This window comes from Falco punctatus (assembly GCF_963210335.1).
Source record: "Falco punctatus genome assembly, chromosome: 4".
Taxonomy (NCBI): domain Eukaryota; kingdom Metazoa; phylum Chordata; class Aves; order Falconiformes; family Falconidae; genus Falco; species Falco punctatus.
The window spans coordinates 1,048,734-1,071,173 of record NC_137583.1 but is presented as its reverse complement, the minus strand read 5'-3'; the positions used below and the strand labels follow the sequence as shown (position 1 = coordinate 1,071,173).

The 22,440-nt window shown below is 40.5% G+C and overlaps 1 protein-coding gene across 14 annotated transcripts in view; it reads right to left on the bottom strand.

Annotated features, from left to right (window-relative positions):
* The window catches only part of DOCK3 (dedicator of cytokinesis 3), a 228,530-nt gene that overhangs the window by 7,399 nt on the left and 198,691 nt on the right, over positions 1-22,440 (bottom strand). For 9 of the 14 annotated variants that reach the window (XM_080387450.1, XM_080387447.1, XM_080387457.1 and 6 more), the window contains 13 exons: positions 21,598-21,702; positions 17,983-18,124; positions 16,699-16,865; positions 16,063-16,149; positions 15,450-15,629; positions 14,443-14,526; positions 13,072-13,188; positions 11,732-11,853; positions 10,041-10,176; positions 9,400-9,481; positions 7,287-7,439; positions 3,656-3,774; positions 2,607-2,694 (listed from right to left, as the gene is read on the bottom strand). In XM_080387450.1, coding sequence (XP_080243576.1) covers positions 2,607-2,694; positions 3,656-3,774; positions 7,287-7,439; positions 9,400-9,481; positions 10,041-10,176; positions 11,732-11,853; positions 13,072-13,188; positions 14,443-14,526; positions 15,450-15,629; positions 16,063-16,149; positions 16,699-16,865; positions 17,983-18,124; positions 21,598-21,702 — 1,582 coding nt within the window. The remainder of the gene's footprint in view (positions 1-2,606; positions 2,695-3,655; positions 3,775-7,286; positions 7,440-9,399; positions 9,482-10,040; positions 10,177-11,731; positions 11,854-13,071; positions 13,189-14,442; positions 14,527-15,449; positions 15,630-16,062; positions 16,150-16,698; positions 16,866-17,982; positions 18,125-21,597; positions 21,703-22,440) is intronic. The other 5 variants (XM_080387458.1, XM_080387449.1, XM_080387452.1 and 2 more) reach the window with 3 other exon arrangements.

Below are 22,440 nucleotides of genomic sequence, written 5' to 3'. Positions count from 1 at the left end.
TTCAGATTAGCAAAGAAAAGGGAGAAGGCAAACAAAGTAATTCAGTGAGCCTACCAAAGAAAACTGAGATAAAAATAGCTTTTTTCCATCTTCAGTTTGGAAAATGGAAGCCTGGAGAAATAAACATAGAGTTTGACATCTGAAGAGGATTTCTCCTTAATTAAAATGCCTGTAGCCATTTTTGATGTTTCTTCCCTAAAATGACTTTGAAAGGTTTGCTTGGTTTTTTTTTTTTTTTTCTCTTTAGTTCCTGAGTTAGCATGAACACAGGCTCCCCAAGACCTAAAATTCCCTAAAGTAAAAAAACATCACAAAGTGACAGCTTCATAAGACAGAACAAAGCCCATAAAAATATAGAAGTAAATGTTTTTAGAGAGACCTTCAGCTTGAGAAAGGCATACTGAGAAGACACTAAAAATCCTGACACGAACAGGTACAAACCAAGGGCTACATCTCAACACAAGTAATGTGGCTTCAGATGAATTTTCCGAGCGTCCCTGTACACATGCCAGAGTGCTCTAATTTGCACTACTCTTAGTGTCAGAAGGCTAAAACAGATGGGCAAGATGCAAACAATGCCAGCTATGCTGCTCTCTCCTGCAGTATACCAGTGTCAAGTGAAAAGGACAGAACAAAATGTGACTTGCTTGGCCTGTAAAATGACTGTTGTACTTGTTTGGTTCTGTTTTTTTCAGTTGGTGGTGGGGTTTTGTTTGGCTTTTTTTTGTTGTAATTTTGTTTTTTTATTATTTGAGCACTGAGGTGCAGTAGAAGAATGTGAAGAAGAGAACATGCTACCCCAGTGCGTAATCCATTTATACTTTATTAATGTTCCCTCATTCATGGCCTTTTGAGTGTTTAGAAGCGCTGGAAATCATTCTAAGGTCAGATGGTTTTGGAGAGTGGCTGCTGCCTGTTAAAACCAGCATTTTATCCAAAACGCTTCAGGGAGGAATCTAACCAGGGATGTCCTAGTGCTCTGTCCTAGCCCATCTCTCTTTTCATAACAGTGTTTAGTGGCTCAGTGGCCAAGTTTAATTAGTAAGGCAGGGAAGCTGCATTTGAACCATTCTGCTTTGGGCGACTGATGTCACCCTGCTGTCAATGAGAATTACTGGGCAGAGCTTCTGACACAGCAGGGAAGGGGGTGGGTAAATTCACGGGGCATAACTGTTAACAAAACCCAAGGCAGATGGCATCCCAGCTTAAAAAGAATGATGAGGGTTCAAGGGCTGCAAAAAATGCCTGTAACTGCATTTATGCTACCAACCTGGCTGAAGAGCTGGGATTCCCATCACACCATCCTGTAAGAACACTTACTGAACATCTTCTGTGTCTTTCCTGGCTTCTTTGGGCATCCGGAGGGGATTCTGTCTTTGATCCCATTCTCTTTGCACTGTATGCTACACTCTTGCATAATACTGCCCACAAATACAAATTAAAGTATTTTTCCTAGACAGGTAATAAATATTTCTCTGCCTTCCATTTCCAGATCTTTCTCCTGTCCAGTATAAAGATCTCACCACCTCTGTCATATGTTCAGTTCAACCTAACACAGATAAGATGGAGCTCTTAATCTCTTGCCCCCTAATCTTAACTCTCCGTTGTCATCATTCATTATTGTCATCAAGTAATCATTCTGCCGTTTATTCAGAACTGTATGCTGGCCTTTGGTTTCAGTCTGGACCGCTCCATAAGGCTGTCACATTGTTAAAGCAGTGGATTCTGATTAAAAATTCTAAAATAAAATTCAGATTTTTTTCAAAAAGATAATTTGGTTCAGGCACAGTTACTGAAACAAAAATACTGATATAAAAGTCTAATGGAGCGCATTATATAGGTCAGACTAAAGAGTTGTGCTGGTCTTTCCTGGCCTTAAAAATCTTTTAAGATACCATTTTTCCCAGCCGTATGTGTGACTGTTGCTTGCTTAGGCAGCCTCCTTGTTTCAGATTTTGACTCATGAATTTTGTCCTCTTCTGCTTTTTCAGAATGCTGCCTTTCAGATAAATTTTTGAGCCCATCGCTTTGTCCATGGCACCCCCTTTCGCAAGCTCCTTTTCTGTTACACCAAACAAACTGTCTTCTTTCATGTGTTTTTCTGCAAGGGCTCTGCCTATTTTTTTCAAAGCAATGAGTTAAAAAAGCATACATTCCTAATGATAAATGTAAATATTAAGCTACCTTAGAGAGGGATTACAAGAAATGTTAATATTTTGAACAATAAGTGCATATTAAAAGAAGTATTTATCTCATTATTTAAAAATATAGTCCAAATCTTGCACTCTTCTTTCAGATAACTTCTCATTTGCTGCTTTGGAAGTTTTGTTTGATAAAGGCTGCAGGATTTCTTTCAATAACAGAATGCTAAACTTAGAAGGCTTTCTGAAATAAAGAGGTCTGTGCAACTCCACCCTTCTGTGAATGATCTGAAATGACTATAGGTTGGAAGAAAGCCCAGTTAATTAAATTGTTTACTTAAACTAAAATGTGAGAGAATGTACTCTGCCAGGAAACATACAGAAGCCCATTCGTTACTTGCGGTAGCATGACCAGAATAATAGTATTTTAGAAAGCATGCATGCTGACGAGGAAAAAAAGAGTACCTTTCTCAGCCACAGACAGGTTGGGATCACTGCAGGGTTTGCATGGTCCAATCATTTGCTGGATGAAGGCGCGCTGGAAGTTTGGTGGCTAAGGGAGAAGAAATTTAGCAAAGAAATGTAAAAAAAAAAAAAATAGTAAAAAAATTACAGGTTAGCTGGTACAGAACCCTGGGGCTTTCTGTTCGCTTTTTTAAAGCAAAGGAAGTTTCTAAACTGAAAAGTTCATGGGAACCTTAGGCTGTGTCTACATTAGCAAGTACAGCAGTGCAACACTAGTGGATCTCTGGAGTGGAACAGTGCTGAGGACCCGCAATTCATGCTGCTTGTGTTCTCTGGAGGACTTACTTCAAACTAGGTCTAGGGTGGCCTTGTGCCCATAATCAGCTTACGTGCATCACATGCCTTTCTGGAGCTTGCCTTCTGCTGTGGATTCATTTGAAAGAATTGAGTTTGCATGCTCGGAGACAGTTCTCTGTTGTGAATGGAAGTGCGGTAAGCAGGCATGATTAGGAGATTCCCTTCAAAAGTGCATGCCAGGGCCAGATTAAAATGCTTACACAGAGGCACACTCTGAATTTTTCAGTTTGTCCAGAGAAAGTAGGACCTACAGGCTCAGCGTGTTTGGAGACCCTGTATCAGTATATTGTTTCAGCCTGTTGTGCTTTTTGATACCGCTGGGAATCATCATAAAGCTATTTAGAATCAGCTTTGAGGCTAGACTGCAGGACGGCCATGGTTCCAGAAAAATGAATGAATACAATAATATGACTATTTGCAGTGGACCAGCGTTCATAGGATACAGCTGGGAAGTAAGAAGAGTCCATTTTCACAGAGCCTATCTGCAGTTTTAACAGTTACCACAAATTGCATCACTTGACTACCAAAGTGGGTGGCTCAAGGTGGTGATAAATATGAAAAGTTCTGCAATGTTAAGTAAAGTAAGTTGTTGTGCTTTCAAATAATAAAAAGGGAAGCGTGAAGGTGGTCAGAAATGGTAAAAATCAAGTTTCAGGTGGTCAAACTGACATAAAAGAAATCAGAACTGCTACCTGTCCATTTTCCACGATAGCTGTGGGATACATGGCGCTGCTAGGTCGGTCCCGATGGGTTGGCAGCAACATCATCATCTCCCGAGAGTGGCGATACTTATCTGGTAGAGAGGGAGAGCCTGTAAACAAGTGAGAATAATCACGTACACGTGACAAACAACAGCCATGTCTTCGCATGCCCAGTGAGAGAGTCCACCTTTGCAATTTGGTCAGACGGATGATCTTACAGGACTCAAGAAAACATGGTGCTGAGCCCACTAAGCAGCTAACTGTTGGTGGGGTGCATAGCACGAGGATGAAGTAAGAACTGGCTTGTTATATACAATTAAGGACATACCATGTAAGGTATGTAAGATGTGTGGGTCCCTAGTTGTATGTTGCAAAGTACCTCCTCTTAAAAAAAAAGTGGGCATCTGTGTGGGATCAGTTGCGGCTCTGCTGTAGAGTGCCTGATGCTTCCTCACCCCATAAACTAAATAGAAATGCCATAAAATGGAGCATTTTAAGACTGAACGTGGAAGGAAGGGTAGAAGCTTGAGATACACCATTCAGTTAAAGCAGGAAGTTACGGGAAGCCACTTCATTCCTCAGTTCTGGTGGAGATAGTCTGAGGTGTTGCCATTTAGCTGCTGATAGCTTCCTTTTTGTTAAAGCAAAACAAAACCCAATAATAAACAGGATTTTCTATTACCATGGGTGGCACTTTGCTTATAGTGCCGCTGGGCAACGTACGATTACTACTGAGCATGTTGGTAGACTGAGCCATTTTATGACAACAGTATGTTTACCAATGCTTACTTACATAGTAGGAGTGTGCTTAACTATGTGTTATCTGTGTAGCTGTCATTTAAGTTCTTAGGGTCATGTAAACAGCTTCCTGGCGTGTGGAGTTACTTGGACTCATGTCCTTCAAGGTGAGTGCCACGTTACAGTATGCCTTCTGAGATGCACCAGCTGACAATGGATTTGCCAGAAGAATGATTCTCGTTAGTGGCTTCCTAAAGTCTGAGACTACTGATACACACATCCCTTGGGATGCACGGTATTAGGCAGGAATTGATGTTCTGAAGCTGCTGGAGTGAGCTTTAATTTGCACTGATTATTTCATTGCGTCACAAACACGCACTTAACAGATGGCAGCAGACAGCGCATTACAGAGCCATGCCGGCTTTTGGGGAATACATGCCCCCTTTTGCAAACTTTCCACAACCACACACATTACCTGGACAGCACTCCAACATATGAGCAAAGGCATTGGTGCTGGTTAATGCAGCTTTTACCCCAGCAAAAGCAAACATGCAGTTTTTGGGACTGATATTCAGCACACAGTGGAAGGAACAATGTGTCCAGCAGAATGCAAGATAAGGTCCTACGACTGCAACAATTCCATCAGGGGTGGCAGATCCCAGATTAATCTACACCCCCACCCCAACATGAACAGCTGCAGAGTATCTGCATTCTAGTTCCGAACTCATTTTCTCCCCAGACATAGAATGGAAACATTATTAGACAACATTATTTGCTCTTATGTACAACATCAGCTTGGAAAACACAGTGTTAACGCTTTATGCTGAGTCTCTTACTCGCACTTCACAGATAGTCCTGTTTCTGCATGACAGATGTAAGGATGCTGAACTTTTAGGTGTGCCCAGAACTACATCACAGCACAACCTACACTGTAAACTTTCCCCTTTTATTTATCTTGTCATCCTTGTTCTTTTATATCCAAGATGCAAACCACCTCTATGTGCCATCATTTATATGGGATTATAGTTTCCACAGACCTTGCACTGCATGACTTGAAAAATCCCACACGTGCTAAATATGGTGGCAGAGTCTAGTTTACAAAACAGCTCTGCTGTTTGGTACCCTAAATTTGTGAGTAACTATAGCTATAAAGATTGTAACAGATTATGCCAAGTATCCAGTCTGCAAACAAAATTAAGTACTGATACCTCTGAATTGTGGGTCGCAAGAGGAGTGGCTATAACTGAAGCTTTGATTAATAATCAGGCCTGCTTCTTTGGACAGATAGCACACAATCATCATGGTTTCTTTCAGGGACTGGCAAAACTTAAAAAACAAAAGTGAAAAAAAAGCAGCTTTTAAAAGCTTCCAGAGCAGCCAGTGGCCATGTAAAATGCTGCAGCATGTGTCAGGGCTTATTCTTTTAGCTTGTAGCTTGGTACACTTGATGTGTGCAGCACTGAACATACTATTAATGAGAAAGGAAAACCTATGCTGAAGCCAGAGGTAAGTTTTTTAATTATGAAAATATTAATCCACTTCTAACAAGTATTAGTTTTAGGTTTATGTAATTAGAGTCCAAACTCCGCAAATGTTTTCTCCTGATTCATTATTTTTATTACTGTTATGAAAACAGTTCGCTCCTGCACCAAATCCTAACTTTTGTGCTTTAAGAAGGGAATTTTTAATGTAAGTATATGGGTCCTTGCAAAGTGCTGAGTAAGACACCAGGACTCATTTTCTACACCTTAAAAAGGGGGCTGTGTTAAGGAAGCAGCAGGGTGCCTGAAGAGGTGAGTCACTACGTGCCAAGTGGGAGTTGCTTTTAGAGTGCATTGGAGGAGCCCCAGCCATATTTTAAATAAAATTACTGACAAAAGCCTAACCCACTCCTGGCGTTTTCCAGGCCTTTGTGCATTACAATTTCTGCTTAATGAACGCTGGCTTACATAATCATTTCACCCCAGTAAGGTTAGAGCAGTGCCTCTTGAGTCACCTCAGATGGAGCCAAGACACACTCTGAAGCTCTCACTGATCCTCCATACAACAACACTGTTACTTTCTTGACAGGGAAGAAGCTACACAAGGGTCAAAAGCCAGGTGAAAACTGAAAGATACATAGTTGTTAATCTGAAAAACAGAGTAACTAGTAATGTCTTTGTCCTTAGCACAGAATTAGAAAATTCTTCCTGTATTCTGATTACAATTCTATTTAAGATTTTTGTTCTAACTTGTGCATATTAGAACTAGTGTGAGGTTTGCTGCTTTAATCTGTTGTTCAGTGATATAATGAAATCATTAATCTACTGTCTCGTTGACTATCCTTTAAAATTTTTTTGGATTAATGGCTTTATTATTTTCTTTGGACAAGCCAAATAATTTCTCTGTGTTGCTGTTTTAAACACCAATGAAAGGGTCATTTTTGGTATGATTTAAATTTCTGCTGGATTCTTAATACAAATGGCCATGGCTTCCTTTGGTCACTAATGGAACTAATTATAAGGATACCCCTTTCTTCAGAACAGTGCTAGTAGCTAAGCTCCAGAAAGAGCTCTGCAGTTAAACAGAGCAGGTGGTACAAGTATCTGGATAATGGGATAGTGGTTTTTCACCTCTACGTTGTTTGAATCAACGAGAGGAGCATTTAAACATCTGACAAAATCCTAGAAATTCTAGATAAACGTGCTCAGGTTTAAAGCCACAGGTGACAAAGATGCTAAGTTGGTAAATTTAGGTGGCCTTTACAAAATGTATTGTTGGCCTTCGTATACTTCCCATCTTAGAAGTGGTTAACTGCAGCATCGTGACTATCGTAGCTTTGTTGGCAGTCTCAGCAGAAAGGCCAAGGTTTGGATGGGTCATGGCGACTGAACTATCCTCTCACCTCTAGAGGTGGTCCCTCCAGGACAGAGATGAGGCACATTGGTGGGGGCAGCGTGGGGAAGCTTGCACGGCTGCCGCCCATGCTGTATCTGTTCTGTGGATAAATAGAGGGCTTCAGCCTCCAGTGTTGTCAATCCAGCACCTTTCACCAGCACTAAATTAAAAAGAATATAAATAAATACCAAAAAAAAGGGAAAAAAAAAGGATAGAGGTGCATTGGCAGAGCTGCACATGTAATGTTTGTGAAGTACCTTGCTCCAGCCAGTGATACTGGTCTCTCATTTTCACAAGCATCAAATTCACCCAATTAAAAAACAAAACGAAAGGAAAAATCACCAAGGAGAAAACCAAAGCTGCATTACCACAGTGGAACTTAAGCGTAAGGGCTTTTTCTTGTTACAAACAACTCCATTCCAGACAGCGGTGTCATAATAACCAGAATAGTCACTTGCACGCTGTGAAACACAGAGAGCATCTGGGACTTTACTAGAAGTGAAATCCTGTAATCAATGGGTAATGTCTGAATGCTGTGCTCACCTAACTCAAAAGTGAACAAAACTAGCAGAGAAGAAATTGTGTCACAGGCTGTCAAAACATGTTAGTAAGAATGAAGAATAAAACAGATACATATATTGAAGTACTTTTCAGAATTTTCTCTTACTGTTTCATCTGCGGTCATTTACACTGTCTAGTTCTCATCTCTGGGAGGTGCTGTTGGCTCATCCATCAGCACCATACCCTGGTTTCTAAGCAACAGCGAAGAATACAGTAAAGAGGGAAGCTGGTGATGCTGTGAAGTCATCAAGCTCAGAAAGACCATCACAGCCTGTCACTGTGAGCACTGGACTTTTAAAGTGGAAAAGAGCCTGAAACACTGAGCACCAAAACCCCTCAGATCCCCCAAAAGATTCAGACCTTGCGTGCCAGCTGAGGCACATCTATTTAGGGATGTCTTCCTGACATGACAACCCTGTACTCAGTTCCACCTTCTCTTTCCTGTTATGCCAGTTTCATCTGGTTACTTTACTATTGTCATTACTTTCCTTCCAGCTTTTGGTAATTAGTGAAGCTATTTGCCTTTATTTGGAGATGGCCATGTCTCACCTTCCTACTCCATTTCATCCTTCAATTAAATCACTTTGATGCATCTGTGTCATAACAACAGCCAGTCAATTAAGATTTTACTGCAAGATTGAGCAAAAAAGCCCCAAGCTGGCCCAAGAGAAGAGGCCCTTCTCTGTATGCTCTGTCCATAAGGAGATGTACAGTTCCCCTGTATGGGAAAAAGGAGTAAGATTTAAATATCAGCCTGTATCTCTGACTGTATCCCGGATACCTTCTTCAGACGCCTGTGAAAAGAGGTGTAGAAATTTGTAAACCTGCAACTGAGAATTCAAAATGAGAGGGAAAAAAACCGAACTTGAATATCAGTTACCAAAGTCAGCAGATTGCACAGAGTAGTTTTGCTTCAGCTCTGAGGCTTGGGAGGAAAACGATTAGCAGTACTAAGACCAGCTACTGTAACAGCAAAGGCAATATGAGTACCCCATAGGGTCTGTTTTGACATTTTTCCTTTCTTCAAGAATATCGCAGCAGGGAAACCCTTCTTTAACACCAGTCCTTAAAGTTCTTATCTTTCAGCATTCATTGTATATATATGCTGTTGTATACATACATTTCTGCTAAACTGCCTCAAGTTCTTTTTTGTGCCATAATTTCAGTAAACAAGTAAAATGATTTTTTTTGCCTTTGTCTTCATGATTTCTCTTCTAAATACTGTACCAAAGACTATTCTTGTTTTCCTCTAGATTGCCTGCCACAGTTTTGTGGCAGAACAATGGAAATCATTATGAAATTCAACTGCCTGAAACGAGCATGTGTCAAGAGAGACATTCCAAACACTGCTGAAAAAAACCCCTATTAAATCCATCTCTGGAGAATGAAAACCATTTTTCTAAGAAATAATTTTTGGAGGGGCATCTACAGCTCCAGAGGAGAAACAGTGGTGTATTTCAGTGTCGGTGGTTTTTCACCAGTAAGTCAGCAAGGTTGCCAGGTTTAGGGGGATGCCTGCAGGTCCAGGTAACCCTTCATGTGGGTCCGTGCATTCTTACCTCGAGCACTGGAAGGGGCAGAGTTAATCATCTGGGACGGTGCCGAGTGAGTAGAGCTCAGGCTTGAGGTGGAAGGGCTAGCCTGGGACGAGGATAAAACAGAGACATTGGTGACTGAGCCTTGGTACCTGAGGTTAGAGTAAACAAGCTGTGAGAGGCAGAGAAATCGAAGAGAGCGCTGAGCGGATCGGTGCATTAGATACTGACCTGTCTCAGATCTCCCGGTGTAGCCTCTGTCTAGTAAAAAGCTTCCGTGCAGGCCACTACTGATCTGCAGTCAGGACTGCAGGACCCATCTCACCCCCGGCCCAAACCATGAGCAATACTAACCGCAGATGTTGAACTGGTCAGATAAAAAGCATGCCGACTAAAATCTCACTTTCTGAAAGCAGCAGTGTGATCTTGGCCACAGTGTCAACTGTCACTGTACCAAAGCAGAAGATTCCTTCCCAAAGTAAACCTAGCTGAGTAACTCCATCATCTTCCTTGAACAGTGTTAGATTCTACCTGTTCAGTTCTTTGAGGAAGTATCACAGGACAGATCCAAGCCTGTGCACAGGTGCAGCATACTCCTGAGCATAACCCTCCAGAGCACATGCAGTGCTGCTTCTAACAAGCACTCCTGGCTGTGCTGGAGGTACCTGCATGTGGTACATATCCTCAGGCGTCTCCCCCACGGAACTGTCTGTTAGGATAACCAGGTTCCCTGTTTCACTCGAGGTGTGGGACGACAGAGAGGATGACGAGTGTCGGACTGAACCAAGCAAGTTCAGCGGGCTAGAATGAAAACAGAGACAGAACAAGGGCATTATTATTTTTTGAACCTGTGTTTCCATTTGTGAAGTCTGATTTTTTCCAAGCTAGTAAGTACCTACAGTTACCTACTGCTTTAGGTCACCTCTAGATGTCAAACGCTTTTGTAAAATCAGGCGCAGCAAGCTTAAACAAATCCATATGTGCGAGCTTCATGTATGAAAGAAGTGACAATAAGGTTACATGTAAGACAGCATAGAATGCAGGATGCAGAATTTCAGAATCCGAAACTAGGTTAACATCACGTCATGATGCTGGGTGCATATTTATTTTGTTTATAAAAAGACTATTCTGAAACCACCCTCATTTCTAATGCTGAAGTACAATGAGTGGGAGTACCTTAAAAAAAACATTCCAAAGGAAGCCAAGCACAAGACCCACAGGTCCAACAGTTTTCCTTATTTCATCTGTGGGGCCTCAGCATTACAGTTGAAGGCAACTTAGCAGCTGACAGTAAATTAATACATGCCAGTTGGCGTGCAGGCTGCACCCTGATCTCACTCATTTCATTTTTTGTCGTTCTGAATTCACATACACAAATACTTACTTTGTACGCTGCAGAACATCCCTAGTTTGCCCTAAGAACTACAAAAAGGCTTTAAAAAGTGAGGAATTCTGAGGCAAAACATTTTATCACCTAGGCACCAATTGTCAACTGCTAAGCTGCTAAAGTGGTGTAAGAGCTACTCTAAATAGTAGAAAGAATGGCACCATCCTGGATTTGTGTACTCAGGAATAAGTTGCCACAGCTTTTCATGCCAGCCTTTACAAACAGCTAAGCTATATAGACCCACCAAGAGAAAAAAACATGGAAGAACAATCGATATTTCCTAACTTCAGTGACATTCCTGTCACTTTTTCAAACTGGCACAGATATATACATTTTCAAAACAGGCAATTTTGGTTGGATACAAAACCACTGTTTTGCTCTGATAACCCAAATTTTTACCCTCAATCATCTCAGGTTTTGTAGATGGGTATTCAGTTTGAATAAGCACCCACACTTTCAGATGTTTCTGTGAAGGCTGAGCTACTTCTTGGTATTCTGATCAAAACAACTTGGCAGCCTTTCTTATATTGGGGTTCTGATAAAAACAATGATGTGAACCTTTTTTGATCCTTAGAAATGGGTACATACTGAGTTGGCTTCTAAAAAAAAGCAGTATAATTTTCCTTTTATGGTAGAAGGACCCATTTATTTGCTGTCTGCATAACAGAAGTAGGAGAAGTTGGAACCTCCAAAGTCAGATTGAATCGGGGGATCTGCGTGGCAGATGTGTGTTTCTGCTTCTACAATAAGTAAAGTGATGGAGTAACAGCTGGAGGTGTTCAGCATTTGCTGCAAATTGGATTTCTCAACTTTTTGATTGCAGTCCTCAAACTTCAATAATTCACACTGAATGAAGATGAGAGGCACTTCTGCCAAAACCCATCCTGCTCGCTTAGATCCTCAAATCATAGTGCAACAGTGTGCAGAGATCCTAGGTATTTCAGTAGGAAAAAAAAACCAACGGGGTACCTGTGTCGATGCACCAGCTTTATGCTCTCTGGGCTCATAGGTCCATGTGACACCAAGACATTGCTGCGTGGTGTACTAGTGCCAGAACAGGCTGGACTCAGCTTATCCAGACCAGGTAATTCCTGCAAAGGAAACTTACTTTAGCGAAATTGGCCATGGAAAACTACAGCTTTTCATCTTGGGAGAGTCCTGATCTGCTTCTATGTTCTCTACAGTTTTCCTCAGTGATCCTGCATTTCCACAGGATAAACAGCTTCAGTGCTTTACACTCTGTTGATTTCCAATTTCGGGTATTCGGGAGGAAGATAGAGGCATAGTGTGGCCCAAATTAAGCCACCTACATTTTTCAAAAAGAAAAAAGTGGACTCAGAAATACTTGTCCAAACTCTCAAGAAAGGTAGCAAACTTAAACTGGCTACTTCAACCTGTACAGATCTCATCTGCTTTGCAAGAGAAAGGCAGGATTTTAAAATTCTGGTGCTGTTATTTTTGGCCATCCTTGCATAGTGTTCATTCCTAGGAATGGAGGGGAAAAGCCTTCAAGATAGAAGCTACCTTAGAAAATACGTACTCCAGTTGGAAAGTAAAGTGCTAACACACATATTTCAAATAATTCTTTTACATTATAGAAATATATCCTTTGGTTTGTTTGTGATAATGTTCAAGAGAGTGCCTACTTTCTGCAAATTTCTGAGACCCAGCTGGCAAAGTTATCTCAAGTATACTTGCCTGGGAATACCACAGCAGAGCACGCAGAATGAAAGGTGTCATTACTAGAGGATGGTATTTGTACTGCTGGTATATACCAAGTGGTGTGAACCACGCTCTGGAGGCAGTTCTGGTGACTGGATAGGAACCAGAGACCCATAACAGTGCACGTTCTGATCACCAGTTGGATGCCTGATGCAACCAACAGGAATTTCTGTCGCTGTCTGTATAAAACCACTTCTGGAGGGCCTAATCCACGTCATGCTACTCCAAATTACGGCAGTTCTTTCGAAGAGCTACCTAACAGTTTCTGTTAATCTTTCTTCCCCTGTTTTACATAATTTTCTGCTATGTAAGACAGTAACAGAAAATTACGCTTTGCAATTGTTTTGTGGTACAACAAAGAACATACAGACATTAACAGTTCTAGTTTAAACTAAAAGCCAAGTTAACATACTCAGTAGGACTTCCTTCTTGCACAGAAATCAATACTTCTTCTGGTAATTTGGTAATCCAGTAGGTTCAACCAATGCTGTATCAGCCCAGTTCTTTTGTGAACCTTACTGCAACTCATAAAAGTTTAGTGATAACTGTGAATAATTCAAAACGGGAAAAATGACTTGTCAGCTCACATGGTACAGACTGGATCGCATCATCTGGAACTGGTCAATGAGCTTCTTATGCAGGGGACGCATTTCTGGGTGTACAAATTTCTCATGGACTGCCAGACCCACTCCTAAGACATGTACCTGTTAAAAAGAAAACATAGCATCACAAACCCAAATAAATCGTGCCTAAGAGAAGCCTGTCCCACAGTTCTGTCCATGTGCGAGGAAGTACTGTAAAATATGCCACTGTTCATTTGTGAGAGAGCTGATAATTAAGCAAGCCTAGGAGACCTGGCAAGTGCAAATTACTTCAACAAGTACTTTAAGGGTGAGACAACTACATTTATGTCATGTTGGATTACTTTTAAGAGATAACAGTAAAAAATTACCAGATTGATTCTCTCTTCAGAGTGAACAGCATTACGTCCTCGCACAGATAATGCATCGTGACAAGGAAAATTCCTTCCACCCGGTGTCAGAGAAGGGGTCAAAGTTGCCCACAGAGATTTCTAAAAGGAGTTTCTGATAATTGAGCTGAACAGCGGCAGTGTGGCATGCAACTCTTTCTGTTGCTCATTATTTATTTTTAAAGGTCACTTTTTCAAATGTCAAACACACAGTATTAGTGATTGAATGACATTATATAAGCTCCCAGATGAAAGAAAATAGTAATGACAGCAGGCTTAAGATGTATATGATTCCCTACATGATCTAAAGTCTGTACAAACAATACCTAATTAATCTTCAAACATTCTCTTGAGGACTGAAGGGAGATAAGCATTATCTTTATTTTACAGATGGGAAATTGGAAATGGAGTTAAGTGATTTGTTGAAGAAACAGGCCTAGTCCCTCTGTTCAGACTTGGACACTTTGTTTAATGGGTATATCTTTGCCAAAGTTTTAGTTAAGAGGGATGTGATTTTCTGATTTCACTCCCATCAGAGCATCTAGCTAGCTTTATCTACAAGATGTTTGATGGAGACACTAAGGGAAAATAAAACAGCAGATAATACAAATAGGCATTAAGTTTTCCTATGTGCCTCTGCCAGATAGATCAAGCCTGATCTGTCCTGTCTCTGATTATCTTTGAAATCTACTGGGAAGACATAATTCAAAATGCCAAAAATGAATGGCAGGCTTGAAACATGGCAAGATGTCTACTGCATAATAAATGGAGAAAACGAAATTCATGTACTTTTAGCAGAGCTTCACCTCACATCCCGTAAGGTGAATAGCTTGTTCATAAACTCCTTGGCCATCTTCCCCCTCTTTTTTGTTTAAATGTACTAAAATTCATTGCTTCTGAATGAATCAATGGGATCTGATATGTTTACACTGACTGCTGATGAATTGAGACACTGTAGCAATGTTCTTTTGCATCTGAAAAATGGTACCTGTTCCTGCATGAGTTCCTTGAGCTGTGTGATCTTCTCTGCATCTCCAGGGTGCTTTGTGATATAATCTTTATCAAAAAAGGCCTGTGGGGAAAAAAAAAAAAAAAAAGTCTTCTGCTTACTGGAAGATACTTTGTCATCCAAAAAGCTTAGAAAAACTAAACATATTAAGCTAACAGCAGCTGTTCAGCTGTATAGCTTTTAACACTCTGGGATCCAGGTAAAGCTAGAAGACAATTTTTGCAACCTAGATGATTCTGTTGAATCATGAATCTGACCAAGTTTCCCCATGTGATAAGCAATACCACTAAGCTTTGTATCATCCAGTTATTTAAATGTTAGAGTTTCCTTCACATTACTGCCTAAAGTTAAATTGAGTAAAGTGGTAACTGATGTAAAGCATGAAGAGCCTTCTCTTCGTGGCTCTGTAGGGAAGACGTGTCCCACGCTCCTGGACTGCTGCTGCCATTTTTCACCCTAGACTTACCTTTTGCAATGCAGAGTTTTAAGTAACAGCTTGCCAAAGATTATGCCAGATAAACATACCGCATATAAGATAATTTTAAGGTTACAGTGAATCTGAGATTACGCTAACAAAAATAATGGTTGAGTCGCACAAATTAGTGGCTTTTCCTGATTACAGGCCCAATCAGTCTCAACTACCATGAGTCCCACTGCCTCTATTGCAAAATGGATTTATAATGTAAGCAGCACAAACCCCCCCCCCACCTGCTTCACTCTTTTTACCTGCCAAGTTTCGTTCTTGAGAAACCCCACTGCCAGGCATACCTACTTCAACACAATATCCAGCTCCACCTTTGGATCCTCCTGTTGACATGCTGCTATGCAAGCACTGATGCAGAATAACCAAGCAGGAGTTTTAACCTCATATTTAGATAATGTACATGAAAATGCCTTATCTTATTAAGTCATACTTTCTCTGAAACAGAAATGGAAACAAAATTGAAAAAAGGTGATACTAAATTCAGAAGCAGAGCCTGGCTTACCTCCTGGTATCGTGCAATTCCCCCATTAACAGCTGCATCAATCACTCCATTCAGACACATGCTGAGAAGATTAATGTTCCCATGCATTTGTTTATGCTGGTACTGGCTTATCAGTGTTCTCAGTTCCTGGTTTTTGTTCTCAACTACTTGAATGGCATTTTCCAAAGGACTTACTTCAACCTCAAAGGCAATAAAATATATTTTAATTCCGTGGACACTTAACTGAGATTTATTACCTTCCCTGTAATGAAATTATACTCTAGAATTGTTCAGTGATCTATCTCAGTTTTTACTGCTTGTAAAAAATTAGCTACATTAACAAACTTTCCTGTTGGCAATGCTGTGTTTGCGGTCACCAAGCTGTGGTAACTTCCTTCTGTTTACTGAAGACATGGCAACAATGTCACTGTGCCATCTTTTGACTCTGTTACATTCCCACGCTTACATTCAGCAATTATTTAGACTAAGTGGTGGAAGAAGGACATACTTCATCATTGCTAAACTCTGTCACTTTAAACTGCAAGATTTCAGCCAAAGGAGCTTTAAGTTGCCTATCCCATGTCCTCAGTAACTCATCATTTCAAACTCCAGTTACAGGAACTATGAATGTTACCAGTTCTCTTCTCTCCACTTCAAACCAACGAGAGATCCCAGGCAGACTGTGAGTCAAGGTCAGAGTGGTACGTTCAATCCACAAGCTCTGCAAAGAGTAATTTGGGATGTGAGGTACACAGTGAATCACAATCACATCATCTGTACTCTTAGTACAGGTGCAAAGGGGGAAAAGTTCAGAAAATAATATATTAACCTCCCGAGCATTAACCTATTTTGCAGAATGTCATGCTGTAAGTCACTTGAACAACACAACCAGAATTCAGTATGCTCTAAAGCAACACATTCAACATTTCTATTAATTTTTAGAGGCTGACCACCAATTCTCTCATGGGAACCAAGAAGATATTGTGGACATATGGCAGTAAAAAAAAATCCAGCCAAATAAAAAAACCCGCCATCCTTGCTTCAAAGTGCGTTTCTCCTGGCACTAAAGTAAGTCACTTTTAAACTGGACAATGCTTTAATCAGGTCAGGTGTTTAACCACTGGACTCCACAGCTACTTGTTATTTGAGTTACTGTAGTAATCTTTGGTCATCAGCTCAGGATTACTTGAAAGGTTACATCAGCATAAAATAACAAGACGGTATTCACCTTGAAGAAATTAACTTAACATTGCTTATTCACTACTTCTACCTTAAATTCATTCTCCTTGTCCTTTGGGCCTTTGTGGAAGGGCCTGTCATAGCGGAATTTCTGGATGTTGTTGACTCTGTAAAAGCTCTTTATGCGATCAGGGACACGGTCCATTTGCAGCACATCTATATTGTCTGGGATTGGAGTCACTGCATAGATTTGTAAATCTGTCAATTATATGGTCAAAGAAAGTCACAGGACATCAAACAGGAAAGATCTCTCTGCTTTGGGAAGAAACAGAATGGTGAATTCAGAAAGTCATCGTCCTCTTTGTTTTCCAACACTCTTGCAAGTGAAACAACAGAACACTAGGATAGAACTAGTAGGAGAGTCTACAGAGTTACAGTACTACACAGCCAGGTTAACCGAAAAGGAAGGTACCTGAGGATGCACAGAGTATGTAGTGAGACATCCAAAATACCTACAGCAAGCAAAATCCAGTTCCTATTAGTTTTAATTAGAACTAGGTGCCTCATTTGTGCAGGAACTTTATTCATCTTGATGTACTTAGGTATCTATATATCCAGTATTTCCCTTTGATATATTTCACCTTAGATACTTCAGCTTTGTCTACAAACCAAAAATGTCCTAATTTAATCAATTTACAGTCCAGTTTAATTGAACTAGTTGAAACTTAGTGTTACAAACAAGACCTCTGCAAGCATCAACAAGCCAACCAAAATACACATACAAACAACCCTTCTGCCTACGAAAGTATCAGTGTTCTATAGTAACAAAGAGTGAAAAGGACATGTTAAAAGACAACTGAGAAACAGCAACCCATTTCAGGAGACTTCACATGCTGACAATGTCCTTACGGTTGAAGTCCTGCACAACATCCTTGCTGATGTCACACAAGCCAAACAGCCGTGTTCCCCTGACTCAAATCTCCAAAAGTCTCTGCAGACCCATTACACGTTACGTGGTTCAGTCCTTAAATGTATATAGCACTGTACTGGTTGCATCAAATCACAGTACAGATTAACAGTGAGAAGAATGACGTTGGTAAAGGTTAAAACAGGGATGTGACCAAGCACAGCTATTTCCCTTACCCATCAGATATGACCTGCATTACTCCAAGTAACGAGTGACCGTTCCCTCCAACAATACATAGTGCAGTGAACCACTTCGCATCAGCTGTAGACAGGTTTACAGCTTTGCCATAACTACCCTACCTAAGGCACTCAGGAACCGAGGGATCCAAGCTGATGACCTTTTCTATACCTTCCTCCTTTGTGCTCTATTACAGTTCTGATCGTAGGGTTCCCTTTCACTGAAGGATACACTGGGCATCACACTGCAGTATGGAGTCATCTGGGTGGTTTGGATGCTGCATTGCAATGGCCTGTGGGAACTCGCTCAACATCCTCTGCTGGAAGGCTTCCAGCCTCTCGTAGTCATGGCCCCGACACACATATTCTTTGTTCTGCAAGAGGGACAAGCATAAATTAAGTCTCCTTAAAAGTAAGTTAAATTCTAATAGCTTTTATATCGCTTTAAATTTTAATGCTTCAAAACCAAAGATAAATGACAATGCTAATATGAGAGTAAAATGTGCATTTAACACAGCTGATAGATTTTATTTCTTCCTTTTTCTTTACAAAGTATTTCATCAGGAAGTTATAGGTAGACTATTCCACTGATCTCTCAACAGAAAGATGTCTCTGATCCATACACACGTAACATTCAGTCCTACTGTCTTTTAATTGCTTCTCAGACAACTGAAAAGGGACTGTTTTTTAAATGGACTGTACTGAAACATGTCAACCGAAACTTCAGACTGTCACCAGCTTGGCTGTTCTGCACTGGGAAAGCTGCTGTCAAATAAGAGTTTACACCAGATGGATAAAAGTCCTGAGGATTTCATAGAACAGAGGGAGATACATGTTTATCAGTTTACCAGTTATCCTTAGAGAGAAGTCATAACAAACTGTTCACAGAAATCATTAATGATTGCTCTACTGTCACAGCCATACAATCCACCTCTGATCATGTTGATCGTCCTTCAGGAACTCCCCGGTCTATAGTGCAGTAACGTGGAAAAGCCTTACTAAGAATTCTCAGCGGCCACTTAGCAAATTCCCCTTCAGCCCTAAAAGCACTTTCCTCTTGAACAAAATTTCATTTCTGCTAGTAATGGAAAGCTTGCATTTAGATATGCCTCTTAAGGCATTAAACCTCTTGTGCAGAGTTCTTGGATGCTTTTTTGAGCCACCTCAAACTCTGAACAGCAAGATACAGGATTTCTGAAGTCCTCAGTGTCATCAAGATTGTATTCCTGTGTCTCAACCCTGTTACCACAAAACACAGTTCTCATCGGTGGTAACGTCTCCTGATGCAAGACCAATCAAAGCAGGCAAATTCCCTGATTCTGGTGGTTTTAATTCTCGTAACAATAACAAGAACTACAGGGAGATTTTTCACCTTCATAAAACAAAGAAAGGATCCCAGCAAACAAGAACAGTTCACCCTGTCCCATATCTTGCATTTAGAAGCTGCAGCATGTGCAATAATGTTTGGTTAGATGCTCTGGAAAAAGGTTCTGGTGCACAGTTCTTGATCTGGTAGCAAAATCAAAGAGAAAGGAGCACCTCCCCATCATAAAACACAGCCAAGGAGTGCAGTTATCTTTGGCTTTGCATTTCAACTGTATGGAACAGACCTCATGTTCTAGCTGTGACATATGTCACACTGCATGCATCAGTCACAGCAACCGATGAACCGGGAGAAAAACTGTATGATGAATCTTGACAGTTCAGTCTGTAATGCTCAAACTTTGCAGCTATTATTAAATTTGGAGTGAGTCCATGTTTAAAGGTGAATCTCTTCATGACACTTAACTGCATTTTCTATTTTAGCTTTTGATGGCAGCAATCCAGAAAACTGTAAGCCTATAAATGAAGTTATTGTGATTCTAAAAATAATGCCCTGAAAACACCTCAAAGCTAAATTTAATGGACTTTTCAGACAGATGCCAACACAAGATCTCTCAACATGGCTTCTTGTCAGGCCTTACTTGAACTTCTAGTAAGTGAAAGACATGGACAGTTTTAATTTACTTATGCAGGATGGCTAGAAATAGACGCAGAGATCACAGGAACGTGAACAATGACTCTTCTAGACAAAGGGTCTTCAAAATCAAAGATGCAGAAAGAAGTTGTTTTTTTCTGTCTTAGGCTATACAGCAATAGAAAAATAAATGAGAAAAGGGCTTGGAGTTATTTGATCAGTTTAAAACACTTCCGTGTCCATTTGGAAATTTTAAATCCGTGTACATCTTCTTCTTCTCTAGAATAACTGCTTCCAATCTCTTTAGTGTGATCCATGCTGATGTGCTTGCTAATGGGCTTAGTCTGTGCTCCGCAACGTGTATGCTGTATGGATCATTAGAGAGAGAAAGGAGGAGGATGACTTTTAACGAGATTGCTACATTAGTAATCTGCTATCAGAAGTACTGCTACCAAATATAATTGCAGAATTAACAAGGATTATAATTATGTACGCTCGTGTTCGCTCTTCATGTCTCCAGCCAAGTATCCATACCGTTACACCATTGTGCAAGGAGTAAGTGCTGTGCACTGAAAACTTGTGCGGTGTTAAACACAGAGGCCATGCAGGATCCACAATAAACCGGTAGGGTCCATAATATAATAAGCTAAGCTGGATTCACTGATACTACACTTCAACTGTAGCAATGCTTACATGCCATAATTGCTTTGTTGTCATGTATTTTCTGAAGCATCTGTTGTTAGATATAAAAAAAGAAATTGTCAGTTTTCTCTGGAGGCTGTCACGAAGGGGTAGCTACTGCTTCATGCCGCAACACTTGTCACTTCCTCGGATTCCTCTGCAGGTGCGTTCTACACGCTGATTCAGGCTGCTACATTACGGCACTGTTAACTTCATCTTTGAACAACATGAAGCCACCCTTTATCCACTGGTATTTTCACCTTTATTAATTCCAACTTGCCTTTACTTCCCTTGCCTGTGTTTCTGTTAAAAGACTGGCATGAAACACCAGTGTTTAAAAGCCAGTTAAAAAACCCCCAACAACTTAGTAATCAGAGGGAAATTTAAGGCTGCAGTTTGCAAAATGGTACACAGTTTGGTGTTTGTAGCTTCTTGCTGTACAACTCAGGAGTGGTGCCACCTCTTGTCAAACCATTTCTCTAAAGAGGGCATAAGACATGCACCTCTGGTCTCCGAAAGCACGTTTCAGGCGAGCTTGTCCTGTCAAGCTAGATGGCATCTACCATCAATTTTCAGACAGCTGTTACAGCAGTTGTCAGATTGTATTCCTTCCTTGCTCTGAACTAGCAACAAGACATTGTGTGAATAAATATCCATTTTCAGTTTGATTCCTCATTAGGAAAAGAAGATAATTTTACTTTTTAAATGGATTTCAGACCCAGCTGATGCTGTATACACCAGCAGACAGTAAGCTCAAAGTGAGGATGGGTCTGGAGAAGCTGCGAGGCTTTTGTTGAAGAGAGAGGCAATTTTCACTTGCAGATAGCGTAAGAGAGTCATCAGTCTGGTATTAGAATCCTGCTGTCATGTGAGACTTTTTAAAGCGTGATAATTTAAAGTGATGGAAATTATTTCAGTAATGACCCAGCACTGCTGCAATATAGCGTTTTGCTTAATATAGAGGCAGTTTGTGCTGCATCTGCAGATTGTCAAAAATACACATAGGCATGAGTCACATTTCTGATCTGTTCCTAAGAACATTCCCAATGGACCACATCCTTCAGTTCGGCCCAAAGCTGTTTCCACTTGTGCAGGCATAAAAAAATTAAGCTGAATGGCAGACATCATATCTTCACAACAAAAATACAAAGCCTTAACTGCTGCTCCGAGCCTGGTCACTTTGTCATATTTTGTATAACTCTGGCTTACCCGCAGGAAAAATGGGAATTTCCGACCATAAAAACCAACTCTGAAAAATTCAGGTTCTAAGCGCTGCTGTTCCATGATATTATCATAATACGTAGCTTCCATTTTCTGTGGAGAAAAAAGATAGCTGCTATCAAACAACCCTTAAAGCTGCACTTAAAACATTAGACTCTCAAGATACATTAAAATATCACGTTACTCTTTTGCCTCCACAGTTTTTTATGAAAAGACCAAAATTCTGTTGAAGATAAAAATTATTAATTAAACAGTCTACATGGTGGGACAGGCTACAGTATCATCATACTCATTTTACCTTTTTGGAAATTTTTCTGTTGTATCTCATTTTAAATTTTAATTTTTTTTGCATTGCAGAATTAATGGCAAAGCTGAGATTAAGAACTATGTTGCCTGTCTCACAGTGTCCTATTCTCTCCTACAACTCAAAATCTATACCACTGTCGGGAAAGTTACCAATTCAGTTGGTTTTGCTTTAATTGAGTTGAGGGGCATGAAAGAGGGTGAAACAAAATTAAATCTTCTAACAGCTCTGTGCACCAGTAGGTTTAACATTGAAGAAAAATGGGATTTGAAAAAAGTGAAAGGACTTTTCTCTAGTTCTAATTATTAGTTTGGTGGCACTGTGCTAGCGTTTACATCAGGAGTGGGATTTCAAGACCTCCTGCCAAACTGAATCTGAGTTGAAATGCTCACAGGAACTGCACTACAGCGAAAAGAGCTTTTTTATGAGAAGAATCAGTCTGACATCATTGCTTCTGCTGCAGAGAACCCTGACAGCAGCTTTGACTTAAGTGTTGCATCAAGGTTTGGTTCTTGGTTTGCACAGAT